Raw genomic sequence first — 19266 nt, 5'->3', positions numbered from 1 at the left:
GGCTGTATCACCGCCTGGTACGGCAACTGCACCGCCCACAACTGCAGGGCTCTCCATAGGGTGGTGTGGTTTGCACAATGCATTACCGGGGGCAAACTACCTGCCCTCCAGGACACCTACAGCACCCGATGTCACAGGATGGCCCAAAAGATCATCAAGGACAACAACCACCTGAGCCACTGCCTGTTCACCCCGCTATCATCCAGAAGGTGAGGTCAGTACAGGTGCATCAAAGCTGGTTCCAAGAGGCTTCTATCTCAAGGCCATCAGACTGTTAATTATTTTAATTGTATCTTTATTTAACTTGGCAAGTCAGTTATGAACAAATTCTTATTTTCAATGACAGCATAGGAACAGTGTTGTTCAGGGGCAGAACAACAGATTTTTGCCTTCTCAGCTTGGGGATACGATCTTGCAACCTCCCAGTTACTAATCCAGCGCTCTAACCGCTAGGCTACCTGTCTCACTAGCACAGTGAGGCTGCTGCCTACAAACAGACTTGTAATCACTGGAATTGTTAGATATTACTTATTAGATATTGCTGCACTGTCAGAACTAGAAGCACAAGCATTTCGCTACACTCGCAATAACATCTGCAAATCGTGTTTAATGTTAGCAATAAAATTTGATTTGATAGCCACACGGTAGTACGGTTGCCTAGGCTTAATTCTGGCACATATCACCCCCATAGACGGTAGCGTCAGCGTGCATGCTCCCGGCCTGCCACAGGAGTCACTAGAGCGCGATGGGACAAGGGCATCCCGGGCGGCCAAACCGGATGACGCTGGGCCAATTGTGCGTCACCTCATCGGGTGTCTTGATTTGATTCGATGTATGTGTGTAATGACGACTGATTCATATGTTCATGTAGTTTCGGTGCATTCTCGAGGTATGACTCATTAGTCCACCGTGATCATCTGTTCCACTCTCTCGACCCAATCAGACGCGTTGGACGAGGGTGTGGTTTTGACTGACAAGCAAAATGCACCAATCCGCTTCGAGAAGGTGGTTGAATTTATTCTGTCCGGATACGTGGGTATTCTAAGTTCTCTTCGAAATGAGTTTTCACTACGGCCAGGTAAATAGACCTTATCCTGGTTTGATATTTATTATAAACATGTATAATAGTTATTTATTGTTGTGCGTTTTGTGTGTAGTCGTTTGAGGTGGTGAAGTGAGTGGACCGCGGTGTAACCTATTATGTGGACCCGCTACAATAAAAAAAGTTGCAGCGGTTAGCCTTTAGCAAGGCGCGTATAAACATGTAACTAGTTACAATAAAATCCTGTTTCTGTGTTCTAGCAGAGTGATACACTGTTACATTTTATGTAATAAGTATAATTTGTCCCTTGAAAGAAATTGCCTTTTGTTACATTGTAACTATAAGTAGGCATCGCTTGTCCTACCCATAGTATCATCTGACCAGCTTGTTGTTGTGAACATTTACACGCATCGGTACTTTCAAATCAGCAACACATCCATTTTCAAAAGATAACTTTTTAAAATACTACACACTTTAAAACATTTTATTTTTTTATAGAGTTAGTCTTCCCACACGGACATCATATCTCCATGTTACAGCGTGTATTTCCAGATAAAAAGGCGGAAGACCTCTCCTAGACTACCTGGGTGTAAACGGAAGTCCAATGTGTTGTCGCTGAAAACATTCTGTCTGCTACAACTCTGTTAACCGGTTAAAACACGGCGCAGCAAATGTTTATTTTCTATTTGTGAAATATCTTGGATGTAACAGGAAAGTAGAGTGCTATTGTTTCTAGAACTGGACCACAGTTGTGAATCGATTCACGTTTTAGATGGGAGTATTTTTGACTCTTTTCTTTTCTCAATTAGCATTTTTAAACAGAACATGTAAGGTTCCTGGGTCTATATGGAGTAACGTTCGACACCATTAGTCCAATATGTGGTATTGGGCTAAGTTTTCCCCTGCGGCTACATGTGTTTTTGGATGAAGCCTAGTCCTTGTGCTTTAGTGGCCTAATGTTGCTCAATTAATGACAGGTAGAGTCCAATGGCTGTCACCCAGGGTTATTGTTTCAGTTGTATGTAGTAGGCTATAATGGGATGATGATAATAATAATCCGTATCGGGTGATTTGTGTTGTATAGTTTGGCTTTAGGATATTTAGGCAACGTGGTGATATTTGCATTTCGGAGACACAATAGACTCCTCGCTGTCTTTACTAATAGAAAAGGGAATCAACAGTAACCTAGGCTACTATATTGATTTGTGTTTTATCATATTAACCAATTGAACATCCTCCTTCCCTTTCTCCAGGGTTACCCAGGAGGACCAGCTGGAGGGGCTAATTTCCCCCGTCAACACCCACCCCCTGGTGCTCCATATGGGGGTAGCGCTCCACCTGGCGGCCCCTCTCCCCACGGATCTCCATACGGGGGTAGTGCACCCCCAGGACAGTATGGGGGCTCTGGCCCATCGGGCTACGCCCCGTATGGGGGAGCGACCGCCCCTCCAGGGAGTCAGAATGCTGGAGGGGCTGCCCCAGGAGGGCCCTACGGTGGCTATGGGGCCCCAGGACAGGGGAGGCAGGCTGGGGGAGCACCAGGGGCCCCATACGGCGGGGGACAGGGAGGGCCCTATGGACAGCAGTCTCCAGCAGGTCAGTTACTGTGTTAATAGTTTTCGCTGTGTGGTTTGGTGGGGACCAGAAGTCCTCACATGGATAGTAAAACTATGAAAACATTTTGCCAGTCCCCACCAGGGAAAAGGCTATTTTTAGGCTTACGGGTCAGGCTTACAGGTTAGGGAAAATAGGATTTTGAATGGGAATCAATTATTTGGTCCCCACAAGTATAGTAAAACAAACATGTGTGATACTGAGTAGCTCAGACAAAGGTTCAGACAGGGTCTCTGCCTCTATAGATTTTCCTCTATGGAGACTGACCGGCAGTCCTATGGAGGCTGACCGGCAGTCCTGTGGAGGCTGACCGGCAGTCCTGTGGAGGCTGACCGGCAGTCCTGTGGAGGCTGACCGGCAGTCCTGTGGAGGCTGACCGGCAGCCCTGTGGAGGCTGACCGGCAGCCCTGTGGAGGCTGACCGGCAGCCCTGTGGAGGCTGACCGGCAGCCCTGTGGAGGCTGACCGGCAGCCCTGTGGAGACGGACAGGATTTAGTTTGTACTACTGAGCAGGACTTAGACTGGTGGAGCGATGACTGGGTTAATTGTCTGTGTGTGTGTGTGTGTGTGTGTGTGTGTGTGTGTGTGTGTGTGTGATATTGTCCCCCTGTGGTAGCTGAGTCACAGGGCTGATAAAACAGACTTATTACCACTCCCCACAGGGACAGCATGCATCTGGGCTCAGCTTTAAATGGAACTCTACCTCCCTCTCTCTCCTTCACTCACTCTACTTCCCCTTCTCTCTCCCTCTTTCACTCACTCTACTTCTCTCTCTCTCTCTCTCTCTCTCTCTCTCGAGATGGCATGACGCATGCACAGACAAGATTTCCATTTTCCAAGGCATGCACACAAACCTCAACCAAAGACTTTGTTGTAATGGTTTAACCTGTAAGTCTCTTCTTGTATAACACTCATCCCTCTCTCTCTCCTCCCTAGGTAACATACCACCAGGGGTGAACCCAGAAGCATACCAGTGGTTTCAGACAGTGGACACCGATCATAGCGGCTCCATCACTCTAAAGGAACTGAAACAGGCTCTGGTAAACTCCAACTGGTCAGCCTTCAACGACGAGACCTGCCTTATGATGATCAGTGAGTTAAACAGGGAAGAGGGGGATGGAATGAGGGAGGTGTAGACATTTTATCAGCCGATGATTGTCATGCAAATAACTGTCAGTCTCATGGTAATTGACCATTTAATTAACATAAACACATAAACGTTTTATAAATAAACATAAACACGGCTACGTTTTTTTTATCCGGCCGTGAAAATACTGCCCCCTATCCCTAGGACAGAGTGAAGACTTGGGCTAAGTGTTCAAATCTTCACTCTTTTCAAGTCACACATCACATTTTATGTGAATGACATATTCATGGAGGTAGTGTATAGGGGTGTCCCAGTAGATATCATGTAGTTTCCATACCCTTCTGTCATAGACTTGTCAAAATGGACTCATACCCTTCTGTCATAGACTTGTCAAAATGGACTCATACCCTTCTGTCATAGACTTGTCAAAATGGACTCATACCCTTCTGTCATAGACTTGTCAAAATGGACTCATACCCTTCTGTTATAGACTTGTCAAAATGGACTCATACCCTTCTGTCATAGACTTGTCAAAATGGACTCATACCCTTCTGTTATAGACTTGGCATATTGACTCATACCCTTCTGTTATAGACTTGTCAAAATGGACTCATACCCTTCTGTTATAGACTTGGCATGTTGACTCATACCCTTCTGTTATAGACTTGGCATATTGACTCATACCTTTCTGTCACAGACTTGTCAAAATGGACTCATACCCTTCTGTTATAGACTTGTCAAAATGGACTCATACCCTTCTGTTATAGACTTGGCATATTGACTCATACCCTTCTGTTATAGACTTGTCAAAATGGACTCATACCCTTCTGTTATAGACTTGTCAAAATGGACTCATACCCTTCTGTCATAGACTTGTCAAAATGGACTCATACCCTTCTGTTATAGACTTGGCATATTGACTCATACCTTTCTGTCACAGACTTGTCAAAATGGACTCATACCCTTCTGTTATAGACTTGTCAAAATGGACTCATACCCTTCTGTTATAGACTTGTCAAAATGGACTCATACCCTTCTGTTATAGACTTGTCAAAATGGACTCATACCCTTCTGTTATAGACTTGTCAAAATGGACTCATACCCTTCTGTTATAGACTTGTCAAAATGGACTCATACCCTTCTGTCATAGACTTGTCAAAATGGACTCATACCCTTCTGTCATAGACTTGTCAAAATGGACTCATACCCTTCTGTTATAGACTTGTCAAAATGGACTCATACCCTTCTGTTATAGACTTGTCAAAATGGACTCATACCCTTCTGTTATAGACTTGTCAAAATGGACTCATACCCTTCTGTTATAGACTTGGCATATTGACTCATACCTTTCTGTCACAGACTTGTCAAAATGGACTCATACCCTTCTGTCATAGACTTGTCAAAATGGACTCATACCCTTCTGTTATAGACTTGTCAAAATGGACTCATACCCTTCTGTTATAGACTTGTCAAAATGGACTCATACCCTTCTGTTATAGACTTGGCATATTGACTCATACCCTTCTGTTATAGACTTGTCAAAATGGACTCATACCCTTCTGTCACAGACTTGTCAAAATGGACTCATACCCTTCTGTCACAGACTTGTCAAAATGGACTCATACCCTTCTGTCACAGACTTGTCAAAATGGACTCATACCCTTCTGTTATAGACTTGTCAAAATGGACTCATACCCTTCTGTCACAGACTTGTCAAAATGGACTCATACCCTTCTGTCACAGACTTGTCAAAATGGACTCATACCCTTCTGTTATAGACTTGTCAAAATGGACTCATACCCTTCTGTTATAGACTTGTCAAAATGGACTCATACCCTTCTGTCACAGACTTGTCAAAATGGACTCATACCCTTCTGTCACAGACTTGTCAAAATGGACTCATACCCTTCTGTCACAGACTTGTCAAAATGGACTCATACCCTTCTGTTATAGACTTGTCAAAATGGACTCATACCCTTGTGTCATAGACTATTGACTCCTCACTGGGTTTTTACCAACCATAGTTTTCCCATTCACTAAAGGCCATCAGTACTTTTCCCTTAGAACATAAATGTACCTGACAGTAACTCTCGAGAATGGGATGAGTGAAGGAAAGAAGCATGGTAATTTTCTACAAATCCCCGGTTACCAATACAACCCATTAGGCTATTGTTGTCAGCTGTAGACCTGCTGTGAATTCATGCATTTTTTTTTCTTTCTTCTCTCTCCTGTTTTATACCAGACATGTTTGACAAGACCAAGTGTGGTCGTATCGACCTGTTTGGGTTCTCAGCCCTGTGGGTCTTCATGCAACAGTGGAGACAGCTGTTCCAACAGTACGACCGTGACCGTTCCGGCTGCATCAGTGGCACTGAGCTACACCAAGGTGAGGTGTGTGTGTGTGCCTGTGTTCAGTATGAGGTGAATCCTAACTCCCACTTTTTAAATAGAATTTTCATTTTGACTTCTCCCCAATGACGTCAATGCATGACTTAGTGAAAACTCTCTGATGACGATGTAAGCAGAAGACATTTTGATTGATGGAAGAAAAAATGAAATAAAAAATAAAAAAAACATTCTGTTTGTCTTAATCTCTTGGTCTTTGTCCTCTGTCTCTCCCTCCCTCCCTCCCTCCAGCCTTGTCCCAGATGGGATATAACCTGAGTCCCCAGTTCACTGAGACGATAGCGGCTAAGTACGCTGTGAGGTCTGGGCGTCCTGGTTCCCTGCAGCTGGACTCTTTCATCCAGGTGTGTACACAGCTACAGAGCATGACGCAGGCCTTCAGGGAGAAAGACTCCGCCATGACGGGAAACATACGCATGAGCTACGAGGACTTCCTCTCCACCACAGTCAACAGGCTCATGTGAGAGGGACAATGGTAATATCCATCTCCCAGTGGTGGCTGGTGACACTTTACACGGGTTGGGCACAGGCTTATAGCATCATCTTTCATTTACTCCATTCCAGGCTGTTATTTTGAGCTGTCCTCCCTTCACCAGCCTCCGGTGCCAACCACCAGTAATAGGCAAAAAGGTCCACCTAAAGCCAAACACCCTGAAATCAAGATGGTGTGATGGAGGACGAATGAGTCAAACTGAGGATGAGGAAATGGAGGAGACATGATTAATCACTCTTTGTCTCTAGTGTGTGTGTGTGTACATATATACACACACACACACACACAAAGGGTATGGAGTGTATATATATATATATATATATATATATGCCTACTGTAAACCTGCTCGCCAGCATCCTTAATATGTAAACTACAGGACTTGATTTGCATGGTGGAACTTGATGTGCCAGTTCAACCTCATGTGTAGTGTCAATCTCATCGGGCCAGTTTCCTGAACTAAGATTAAGCCTCGTCCTGGACTAGAAAGCATTTTCAGTAGCGATTCCCAATTGACAATGCTTTTTAGTCCAGGGGGAACTCTTTAATCTTGGTCTGGGAAACCAGCTCAAAGTATAGCTGGTTAACAGTTACATTGCATGTATGACACTCGGTACACTCGAACAATGCGCAAAAGCCAATTTTTAATAATTGACAACATAGCTTTACTCCAAACCACTACCTTATCTGCTGGTAGCTGTGATGGTTATGACTGTTGATGATCGCCGTTGCACATTGTCGCACAGTTATATTTCAGCCATTGGATAGTTCAGGACCAATCTTTTAATTTTTTTTTTTTAAATCAAATGTATTGTTTACTGCCATAACTTGAAATTGTATTCTATTAAAGTTTTCAAAACTTGAAATGCCAGCTTTTTTATGAAACCCCTTTCGCGCTAAGGCACCATTTAATGAAATCCCTTTTTGTATTACTACTTTTTTCCCCCTCTTTCCTCCTACGGCTTAGTATGAAACGTAGCCATAATGCTACGGCACTCACTATGCGCTTAAAACTCTTGATGGTTGCTAGGCAGCGCCCATTAACCATCCTCCTGCCAGTTCCGAACGTTGCAAGTCACTTTGCCCATTTTGTTTCACCACTAAGGATGCACTGTTTTCTGAATGACACAAATATTGGAATAAAGTAGGCTAATGCAGTTGAAGACATGTATCAAATGTCATTCAGTCTTTTGTAATAAATCTGAAGCAATAGTCTATCTGCGTGTGGTCAACTACACTGAACAAAAATATAAAACGCAAAAAAAGTTATGTTTTGGCCCCATGTTTTATGAGCTGAAATAAAAGATCCCAGAAATGTTCTATACTAACAGAATGCTTTTCTCTAAAATGTTGTGCACAAATTTGTTTACATCCCTCTTAGTGAGCATTTCTCCTTTGCCAAGATAATCCATCCACCTGACAGGTGTGGCATATCAAGAAGCTGATTAAACAGCATGGTCATTACACAGGTGCACCTTGTGCTGGAGTCAAAAGGCACTCTAGTGTGCAGTTTTGTCACAAATCAATGCTACAGATGTCTCAAGTTTTGAGGTGTCGTGCAATTGGCATGCTAACTGCAGGAATGTCCACCAGAGCTGTTGCTAGAGAAGTGAATGTTAATTTCTCCTGGAAGCTGAAAATGCCCCAGTTCTTCCATAGCCTGCATACTCACCAGACATGTCACCCGTTGATCATGTTTGGGATGCTCTGGATCAACATGTACAACAGCGTGTTCCAGTTCCCGTCAATATCCCGCAACTTCTCACAGCCATTGAAGAGGAGTGGGAGAACATTCCACAGGCCACAATCAACAGCCTGATCAACTCTATGCGAAGGAGATGGTTCACTGCATCAAGCAAATGGTGGTCACACCAGATGCTGACTGGTTTTCTGATCCACGCCCTTACTGTGACCAACAGATGCATATCTGTATTCCCAGTCATGTAAAAATCCATAGATCAGGGCCTAATTAATTAATTTCAATTGATTGATTTCCTTATATGAACTGTAACTCAGTAAAATCTTAAATGTGGCATGTTTTATTTTTTGTTCAGTATAGATAATTTCAGCACCTTTTACTTGGGACATCGTCATTGCGCTGCTTTGAGACAAGCGTTGGGGGGGGGGGACTCCTTTTGATAAATCAATACAATGTCAGATTTTTTGTTTGTTTAGGCTACAATTAAAAAGGCTGTAGAAATGTTAGCTAACTTGAGGTGAGTGCTGTTCATGATCATCTTGTCTGGTTGGTTCATTAATTACACGTTATGTAGTTTTTAACAAGGGGATTATTTTTTTTCTCTTCTGTCGCTTAGTAGCCGAAGCCTACTCCCGACCAAAACGCTGACTTGTCTGATAATCAAGTGATTTTGTTTGAGTGAATCTCTGTATAGGCAAACAAAAAAAGTATTCTGTCTGGGCTAATACATGGTGGTAGTGTTGGCTCATTTATTTGTTTTTCTCATCTAGCATTGCTCAGAAACAGTTAGCATGCTATATTGTAGCCTAAATCAAGTGTAGGCATATTTTTGTGCCATCGCATATAGGCAACTCCAAACGCCTGCTAAGGTTGTGAAATATGAAGCGGGACACGTTTTTAAAAATAGGATTGAGTATATATATATATATATGTGTGTATATATAATAATATATATATATTTTTTAATATTATTATGATGAAGGTAAGACCCGATGCCTGCTCCCTAACAAAGTGGAGTGAGGATTGGAAAGAGATGAAACATGGATAATACAAATATAAGCATCGGCCTGGGCTCTGTTTTGAAATAACTTTTTTAGTTTTTTTGACGTTCCAGTGACAAGTTGTGTGGGTGTACCATCCAAATTAAATCAATAGTTCATTTTTTTTGTTCATTAAGATATAAACAAGACTCATCTACCCACTAGTAGTCAACACAAAGTATTCTTACTATAAAATACTTTGTGTTGACTACTAGTGGGTAGATGAGTCTTGTTTATATCTTAATGAACAACAAAAAATGAACTATTGATTTCATTTGGATGGTACAGCTATGGCTGCACAGATCCATAACATAGGCCTAATTCAACTACAAAATATGCTATTCTTTTCACAATTACTTTGTTAGTCATAATGTTTCTTAGGACCTGCCTAAATGAATGAACAATGTATTTCTATTTTATTAATGGGTTTATTAAAAATAGAAGCCCACCCACATCTTCGCACGACTACCACTTGTCCCCGCCGTGCGCATGTGAGATATGGTGTACGCGGTCAAGAATGTGGTTAAAATGGACCTGTTTGTACGAGGGTCATATAAACATTGCTTTTTTTGTTGTTGTTGTTGTTGAGGCTAAATACCGTAAAATCAATATCATATTCATATTGCAAGGCTTTCTGCAATAAAATGTTGGACAGTTTTTTTCCCCCACTGCTGATGATTGTCTCTATGACCTCTGAATGTTGTTCCCAGCTCAGAGGAACACATAAGTGATTGCGAGTTTAGGATTGGCTCAACACGGGTACCTCATATCCAATCAAAAATCATTTGGAGGCGCGATTATCAAGCCACACGGAAGTTACTGCGCATTTCACGTTTTCGAAGGTGAGTCAATCCCGAGTTGTTGAACAATGTAGTATTATTATTATATATTTTTTTAACAAGAATCACAACGTGAACATTGTAATTTTATGTGCGCAGTAGTTACTGTTTTACCAGTGAATGAAGTGTGAGCTTCAAAAGGAAAATAAAGCGTAGTTTTTGTACAAGCTGTAGTTTACAGCTAACGTTAGCTAGCTAGGTCCATTGGTTGATTCCACTACCCTTTTTGCCTTCTGGATGACCCCAGGATTTTTTAAACTGTTATGTAGTTAAGCTATGTAACCAGTCGGCTCATATAAAAACGATGTAATCAGAAGTTTCTAACAAGCTACTATTAACTAGCTATTGAGGCCTACGTGTGGTTGTGACTCAAGTCGAGTCGTTAGCTAACTAGCTAGGCTGGAAACCCGACCTTGAATTTCTATGTCGGGCATAAAATTAACGTTTTGGATCAGGAACGTTTCCTCTCAGGACCGTTTACAAGGCAGAATGTTTAATATAATGATATTTTAACTCACTTTAGCAGTTGTATGTGTGTTTGGTCCTTTTCTCAGGTAGGAATGTGAAACCTTCCTGATCCAAAAGCTCATTTATTCCTGATGTTGAATCCAATGTAATTCATCCTCGGATCTCCAGGCTATTAACTAGTTAAGTAACTTGCATATATATAGTTAGCCCCAGTTTTATTGTGCAGTTTCATTTGATGTCATGTCTGATTTTTGTTTTTAACTTGTGCCATTCACCAACAAATAATTTAGTTTCAATAAAAGGTCAACAGTCTGTCTTGATATGTAAAACCTGTGGTACCATGCTGTCTCTCCTCGTACTACAGGGAATGGAAGACCCAGGTATTTAAAAACTCCTTAGTTTGAACCCTCTCTGTGTGTTGTCTCCCAGGCCGAACACCTGCACATCCTGTCACTGTGCAGTGGCCTTTCTAGATCCTTGAATGAACAAATTAAAAACTGTTGTGGCCACTGGCACCCTCAGTTTGTTTCCTTTTTGTAAACCTGAATTACCACAACAGCTACTAAACCCCACCCACCTCTTTCTCTTTCTTTTCTCTCTCTCTATTTCACTCCCCAGCTGAGCTGACACTGCACCAGCACCCCGGCTCCAGTGAGCCCGTCCCAGTCATTATGTGGCCAGTGTTATGGATGTCCATGCGGACCTACGCCCCCTACATAACCTTCCCGGTGGCCTTCGTGGTGGGGGCGGTGGGGTACCACCTGGAGTGGTTCATTAGGGGGGACACCACCGCTAAACCTGGTGAGGAGAAGAGCATTGTGGAGCTGAGGGAGGATAGGAAGCTGGAAGAGGGGGCAGGACGGGACAGCACCCAGGTCCTCAGTCTCAAAGAGAAGCTGGAGTTTACCCCCCGGGCAGCGCTGGACCGCAACCGACCCGAGAAGAGCTAACTGTGCCTGGGGTTAAGCTGACTGGTGTCCACCACCCCCCCCCCCCTCCCCCTAGTCCTGGATCAAGGGGTGAAGGGAGTGGAATGATGGATATAAACCCTGGTTTCCTGATGCTATGTATTGGCCAATGAGAGCCTTTGAAGCCACTGGTCGGCCATATTGTCACTCCCCAGAAGAAGCAGTCCACCATAGGAATGAATGGAATTCTACAGTATTTCAATGACCTTTTTCAAGGAGAAACGTGAAAACATTTAATTATTTTGTTGTTGTGGTGGGGACAGTAACTTTACAACTTAAAAAAATATATATATACTTTAAGAAAAGTGTTTATTTTTTTATTTTGTTTAGTTCACATAATTTAAGAGTATGCATTAAGGTGTCTGTAATAGAATACATGTGTCAAAAACAAATGTAGACAATAAAGGCATTTCTATAGCAACCAAAATATTTTTTTTACAATGGTGGAGGAACAGCGCCCCCTGTCAGTCATCTAGTGTGTGTGTGTGTGTATATAAATCATTGTCCAACCGTTGTCACTTGTACGCCCAAAGCACTGGTATCATACTGTACTTGGACATCATTGGCTTGGGCACCTGTGGTGGCACTGTTCTGTTTGAGACTGGAGGATCATGGGAAATGGAGTCTTTTGTTTTAGGGTGCTGAATATCCATGCACATCATTAATGATTTGTGATTGTCTCGCTCTCTCTCATATATATATATATACACACAAATGTACTGGTTATTCAGTTTTCATAGTTGTGATCAGGTTCACCACATAAACCATTGGAGAATGTTGGTCTGTATTTTCCAAGCTTAGTATATAAGTCCCTGGGCACTCGATCTGATGACTACCACTGGGGTAACTCCTGATAAGGCATTGATCATCTTCTGCTCCTCAGATGCTCACAAGACAGATGACAGAACAAAGGGCCTTATTGTGTGTGTGTGTGAGAGACTTTCAATGTGTTTTCATATTTTAAAATGTCATGAAAGACAAGACGGTGTCAACAACATAATAACTGTATTCAGTTTGAATGAACGAGTGCCGCGGTAGAATAACACAGAAGCACAGAAACAAGCTACTCTTTTTATCCCTCCTCCGTTCTCCAGAAATTAAAATGGGTTCCAGTCAGCAAGCATTGACGGAAGGGAGGAGTGTTTGCTCTCATCTGGTCTTTTTACCTCTTTGCTTTGATGCCTTCTCGTTTCCGTTACTTGGATTCAATACCAAGAAAGACTAAATCTGAGTGCTCTATTAGAGAACTCAAAACTGGTCTTTTTCTGTCTTTCATTTACCTGGTATGCTTTCATTTAGAAAGTCTGCGAAGGTACACTGGTTCATGTGTTTCATGGATTAAAATATATTTTAGGATTTGGATGGAAGATATAAAATGTGACAGTCTGTCGCCGCGTACGATCCGGTCATTGCATGTTCTAAGTTACTGCTGTAACATGATTGTATGTTATAAAATATAATAAAGATGTAATGTCTCTCACAACCATTGATATTGTATTTCCGTAACACGACAACGTCGACAGACCCCCCCCCCCCCCAAAAAAAGATCTGAAATGGGAAGCGAGTGGGAGTAGACAGCCCAGAACAAAGGATGATGGAGAGGAGTCGTCATCCATGGTCTGTGTTCCTTGGAGATCAACAACACACCTTATTTAAAGTATACAATCATATAAATAAGACAGATATCCTACCAGAACTAGAGAAATAACACTATTATCGGATTGATGAAGGACTTGTTTACAAGTTATGGTAGGTCATGGGAAAGTCTTGTTTTTTTGTTGTTGTTGGACTGGGCCCATTCATGCCATGGGACAGGGAAGTGATGACACAGCCTGCTCTCTTCCTAACAGGAAATGAGATTTCCCAGGCAGGTGAAACGGCTGCCAGCACAAAGAGAAAAGACATTCCATTCTTGACGAGAAAAAAAATACCCATTCCTCTCCTTTTCTATTCATGTGTCACATGATTCAGCTCTTTCTAGGGTTAGGATGAAGCTGCCTCTAGATACTGACCTGGCTTCCCAGACTCCTTGCTTCGGCCCAACGCTACACCACGCCCACGGACGTTCATTTCTTTTCCACAATGAGTCTGGTTCTGAGTACCTCCGCGACCCTTCACCCGAATGCGAAAAACATTTGGGCTGTCTGTTTGGTCCAAATACCCGATGTGTTGAGCCAGAACACACATGGTAAAGGTGCAGGTTTAAAAATTCCTCATATGTTTTGATACTCTGATTGGTTAGAGAAGATTCAATCGCTGGTGATTTTGTCCAAAACCCTCGTGCCCCTCTTCACCACAAACTACTTCAAGGATGATGATCAGGTCCTCTCCTTTAACACTAGGTCCTCTCCTTTAATACCGGGTCCTCTCATTTAATGCCAGGTCCTCTCCTTTAACACCAGGTTCTCTCCTTTAATACCAGGTCCTCTCATACCAGGTCCTCTCCTTTAATACCAGGTCCTCTCCTTTAATACCACGTCCTCTCCTTTAATACCAGGTCTTCTCCTTTAATGCCAGGTCCTCTCCTTTAATACCAGGTCCTCTCCTTTAACGCTAGGTCCTGTCCTTTAATACCAGGTCCTCTCCTTTAATTCCAGGTCCTCTCCTTTAATACCAGGTCCTCTCCTTTAATACCAGGTCCTTTCCTTTTAGGTCTGACTGCGTGACTGCATATTAAATGTTCTATCTGTGATTTAATCAGCAATGTTAATTGCATGGAATTGTCAAATCACGCCAATAGAAAAAAAGTGGTGGACAATCTCATCCTGATTCAGACGTTTCTAACGTTTGCTTTCTGAGTTGGTCATTGGAAGACTGGGAAGAGTAGAGCAGAAAACTAACAGCCTATGTGCATTTGTGTTGAAGGTCAGAAACACATTGCAGTAGGTTTTCCAGATCAAGAGAAACTTCTGGCTCTGCTCATTCATATCTTTTCAATCAAATGCTTCAGGTAAAAGTTAATTGATGTTGTTTAGAAATCAGTTCACCACGGGGTGTTTTTAAACAACTAAACTCATCTTTTGTAATTTCATCCCCTAACAGACCACTATGAGAAGCCTTTATAATAACCATAACCTCTCTCTACCACACACTTTACCTCCACTACCTCAATAATAACCTACACACCTACCTACACTTTACCTCCACTACCTCAATAATAACCTACACACCTACCTACACTTTACCTCCACTACCTCAATAACAACCTACACACCTACCTACACTTTACCTCCACTACCTCAATAATAACCTACACACCTACCTACACTTTACCTCCACTACCTCAATAATAACCTACACACCTACCTACACTTTACCTCCACTACCTCAATAACAACCTACACACCTACCTACACTTTACCTCCACTACCTCAATAATAACCTACACACCTACCTACACTTTACCTCCACTACCTCAATAATAACCTACACACCTACCTACACTTTACCTCCACTACCTCAATAATAACCTACACACCTACCTACACTTTACACTTTACCTCCACTACCTCAATAATACCATACACACCAACCTACACTTTACTTCCACTACCTCAATAATAACCTACACACCTACCTACACTTTACACTTTACCTCGACTACCTCAATAATAACCTACACACCTACCTACACTTTACCTCCACTACCTCAATAATAACCTAAACACCTACCTACACTTTACCTCCACTACCTCAATAATAACCTACACACCTACCTACACTTTACCTCCATTACCTCAATAATAACCTAAACACCTACTTACACTTTACACTTTACCTCCACTCCTAAAACACTTCCTGTGGTTAATAGGGAACGAGAGAGAGAGACAAATCTCTCCAGCACCTGAGGACCAGTCTTAATTTAGCTTACTCTTAATGGAGCTAACTCTTAGTGGAGCTAACTCTTAATGGAGCTAACTCTTAGTGGAGCTAACTCTTAATGGAGCTAACTCTTAATGGAGCTAATGGAGCTAACTCTTAATGGAGTTAATGGAGCTAATGGAGCTAATGGAGCTAACTCTTAATGGAGTACGGTAATGGAATATTTAGACATTTTAATAAAGCTAACGAGCTAACTCTTAATGGAGCTAACTCTTAATGAAGCTAACGAGCTAACTCTAAGTGGAGCTAACTCTTAATGGAGCTAACTCTTAGTGGAGCTAACTCTTAATGGAGCTAACTCTTAATGGAGCTAATGGAGCTAACTCTTAATGGAGCTAACTCTTAATGGAGCTAACTCTTAGTGGAGCTAACTCTTAATGGAGCTAACTCTTAATGGAGCTAACTCTTAGTGGAGCTAACTCTTAATGGAGCTAACTCTTAGTGGAGCTAACTCTTAGTGGAGCTAACTCTTAATGTAGCTTACTCTTAGTGGAGCTAACTCTTAGTGGAGCTAACTTTTAGTGGAGCTAACTCTTAGTGGAGCTAACTTTTAGTGGAGCTAACTCTTAATGTAGCTTACTCTTAGTGGAGCTAACTCTTAATGGAGCTAACTCTTAATGGAGATAACTCTTAATGGAGCTAACTCTTAATGGAGCTAACTCTTAATGGAGCTAACTCTTAATGGAGCTAATGGAGCTAACTCTTAATGGAGTTAATGGAGCTAACTCTTAATGGAGCTAACACTTAATGGAGCTAACTCTTAATGGAGCTAACAGAGCTAATGGAGCTAATGGAGCTAACTCTTAATGGAGTACGGTAATGGAATATTTAGACATTTTAATAAAGCTAACGAGCTAACTCTTAATGGAGCTAACTCTTAATGAAGCTAACGAGCTAACTCTAAGTGGAGCTAACTCTTAATGGAGCTAACTCTTAGTGGAGCTAACTCTTAATGGAGCTAACTCTTAATGGAGCTAACTCTTAATGGAGCTAATGGAGCTAACTCTTAATGGAGTTAATGGAGCTAACTCTTAATGGAGCTAACACTTAATGGAGCTAACTCTTAATGGAGCTAACAGAGCTAATGGAGCTAATGGAGCTAACTCTTAATGGAGTATGGTAATGGAATATTTCGAAGCTAACTCTTAATGGAGCTAACTCTTAATTGAGCTAACTCTTAATGAAGCTAACTCTTAATGGAGCTAACAGTTAATGGATTTAACTCTTAATGAAGCTAACTCTTAATGGAGCTAACTCTTAATGAAGCTAACTCTTAATGAAGCTAACTCTTAATGGAGCTAACTCTTAATGGAGCTAACTCTTAATGGAGCTAATGGAGCTAACTCTTAATGGAGCTAACTCTTAGAGGAGCAAAGTCTTAATGGAGCTAATGGAGCGACATCTTAATGGAGCTAACTCTTAATGGAGCTAATGGAGCTAACTCTTAATGGAGCAAACTCTTAATGGAGCTAACTCTTAATGAAGCTAACTCTTAAAGGAGCTAACTCTTAATGGAGCTAATGGAGATAACTCTTAATGGAGCTAACTCTTAATGGAGCTAACTCTTAATGGAGCTAATGGAGCTAACTATTAATGGAGCTAACTCTTAATGGAGCTAACTCTCAATAGAGCTAACTCTTAATGGAGCTAACTCTTAATGGAACTAACTCTTAATGGAGCTAACTCTTAATGGAGCTAACTCTTAATGAAGCTAACTCTTAATGGAGCTTACTCTTAATGGCGCTAATGGAGCTAACTCTTAATGGAGCTAACTCTTAATGGAGCTAACTCTTAATGGAGCTAATGGAGCTAACTATTAATGGAGCTAACTCTTAATGGAGCTAACTCTTAATGGCGCTAACTCTTAATGGAGCTAACTCTCAATGGAGCTAACTCTTAGTGGAGCTAACTCTTAATGGAGCTTACTCTTAACTCTTAATGGAGCTAACTCTTAATGGAGCTAACTCTTAATGGAACTAACTCTTAATGGAACTAACTCTTAATGAAGCTAACTCTTAATGGAGCTAACTCTTAGTGGAGCTAACTGTTAATGGAGCTAACTCTTAATGAAGCTAACTCTTAATGGAGCTAACTCTTAATGGAGCTAACTCTCAATGGAGCTAACTCGTAATGGAGCTAACTCTTAGTGGAGCTAACTCTTAATGGAGCTAACTCTTAATTAAGCTAACTCGTAATGGAGCTAACCCTTAACTCTTATTGAAGCTAACTCTTAACTCTTAATGGAGCTAACTCTTAATGGAGCTAACCCTTAACTCTTAATGAAGCTAACTCTTAACTCTTAATGGAGCTAACTCTTAATGGAGCTAACTCTTAATGGAGCTAACTCTAAGTGGAGCTAACTCTTAATGGAGCTAACTCTTAATTAAGCTAACTCGTAATGGAGCGAACTCTTAGTGGAGCTAACTCTTAATTGAGCTAACTCTTAATGAAGCTAACTCTTAGTGGAGCTACCTCTTAACTCTTAATGGAGCTAATGGAGCTAACTCTTAATGGAGCTAACTCTTAATGGAGCTAACTCTTAGTGGAGCTAACTGTTAATGGAGCTAACTCTTAATGAAGTTAACTCATAATTGAGCTAACTCTTAATGAAGCTAACTCTTAATGGAGCTAACTCTTAATGGAGCTAACTCTTGATGGAGCTAACTCTTATGAAGCTAACTCTGAATGGAGCTAACTCTTAATGAAGCTAACTATTAATGGAGCTAACTCTTAATGGAGCTAACTCTTAATGGAGCTAATGGAGATAACTCTTAATTGAGCTAACTCTTAGAGGAGCAAAGTCTTAATGGAGCTAATGGAGCGAAATCTTAATGGAGCTAACTCTTGATGGAGCTAACTCTTAATGGAGCTAATGGAGCTAACTCTTAATATAGCTAACTCTTAATGATGCTAACTCTTAATGAAGCTAACTCTTTATGGAGCTAACTCCTAATGGAGCTAATGGAGCTAACTCTTAATGGAGCTAACTCTTAATGGAGCTAACTCTTAAAGGAGCTAATGGAGCTAACTATTAATGGAGCTAACTCTTAATGGAGCTAACTCTTAATGGAGCTAACTCTCAATGGAGCTAACTCTTAACTCTTAATGGAGCTAACTCTTAATGGAGCTAACTCTTAATGGAGCTAACTCTTAATGGAACTAACTCTTAATGGAGCTAACTCTTAATGGAGCTAACTGTTAATGGAGCTAACTCTTAATGAAGCTAACTCTTAATGGAGCTAACTATTAATTGAGCTAACTCTTAATGTAGCTAATGGAGCTAACTCTTAACATTTACATTTAAGTCATTTAGCAGACGCTCTTATCCAGAGCGATTTACAAATTGGTGCATTCACCAGTTGAACAACCACTTTACAATAGTGCATCTAGATCTTTTAAGGGGGGGTTAGAAGGATTACTTTATCCTATCCCAGGTATTCCTTAAAGAGGTGGGTTTTCAGGTGTCTCCGGAAGGTGGTGATTGACTCCGCTGTCCTGGCGTCGTGAGGGAGCTTGTTCCACCATTGGGGTGCCAGAGCAGCGAACAGTTTTGACTGGGCTGAGCGGGAACTGTGCTTCCTCAGATGTAGGGAGGCGAGCAGGCCAGAGGTGGATGAACGCAGTGCCCTTGTTTGGGTGTAGGGCCTGATCAGAGCCTGAAGGTACGGAGGTGCCGTTCCCCTCACAGCTCCATAGGCAAGCACCATGGTCTTGTAGCGGATGCGAGCTTC

At 41.7% G+C, this 19266-nt stretch overlaps 2 protein-coding genes across 5 annotated transcripts; both read left to right on the top strand.

Annotated features, from left to right (window-relative positions):
- The first annotated feature begins 811 nt into the window (after nt 1-811).
- Nucleotides 812-7505, top strand: pef1 (penta-EF-hand domain containing 1). Of its 2 annotated transcripts, XM_014143222.3 has the most exons (6): nt 812-1078; nt 2296-2638; nt 3593-3748; nt 5986-6129; nt 6381-6624; nt 6714-6942. In XM_014143222.3, exons 1-5 carry the CDS (start codon nt 1058-1060, stop codon nt 6611-6613), a joined length of 897 nt encoding a protein of 298 aa, XP_013998697.1. In that variant the 5' UTR covers nt 812-1057; the 3' UTR covers nt 6614-6624; nt 6714-6942.
- Nucleotides 7506-10098: 2593 nt separating this feature from the next.
- On the top strand, nt 10099-13136 carry smim12 (small integral membrane protein 12). Of its 3 annotated transcripts, none has more exons than XM_014143223.3 (2): nt 10099-10220; nt 11304-13136. In XM_014143223.3, exon 2 carries the CDS (start codon nt 11357-11359, stop codon nt 11633-11635), a length of 279 nt encoding a protein of 92 aa, XP_013998698.1. In that variant the 5' UTR covers nt 10099-10220; nt 11304-11356; the 3' UTR covers nt 11636-13136. The 3 variants fall into 3 exon arrangements, with proteins under 3 accessions (XP_013998698.1, XP_082817497.1, XP_045551033.2); XM_082961371.1 differs by lacking the exon at nt 10099-10220 and adding an exon at nt 10243-10864; XM_045695077.2 differs by lacking the exon at nt 10099-10220 and adding an exon at nt 10243-11065.
- Nucleotides 13137-19266: the final 6130 nt, after the last annotated feature.

This window comes from Salmo salar, chromosome 14 (genome assembly GCF_965601325.2).
Source record: "Salmo salar chromosome 14, fSalSal1, whole genome shotgun sequence".
Lineage (NCBI taxonomy): Eukaryota > Metazoa > Chordata > Actinopteri > Salmoniformes > Salmonidae > Salmo > Salmo salar.
This window is presented reverse-complemented; position numbering and strand designations above follow the sequence as displayed.

Bases quoted from the DNA above. Each gene is read 5' to 3' on its own strand.
- pef1 (XM_014143222.3), top strand. From the start codon at position 1,058: ATGAGTTTTCACTACGGCCAG. The intron at 1,079-2,295 runs GTAAATAGACCT...CCCTTTCTCCAG, and splicing joins TGAGTTTTCACTACGGCCAG to GGTTACCCAGGAGGACCAGC. The intron at 6,130-6,380 runs GTGAGGTGTGTG...CCCTCCCTCCAG, and splicing joins TGGCACTGAGCTACACCAAG to CCTTGTCCCAGATGGGATAT.
- smim12 (XM_045695077.2), top strand. From the start codon at position 10,921: ATGTCATGTCTGATTTTTGTTTTTAACTTGTGCCATTCACCAACAAAT. The intron at 11,066-11,303 runs GTATTTAAAAAC...TTCACTCCCCAG, and splicing joins ACAGGGAATGGAAGACCCAG to CTGAGCTGACACTGCACCAG.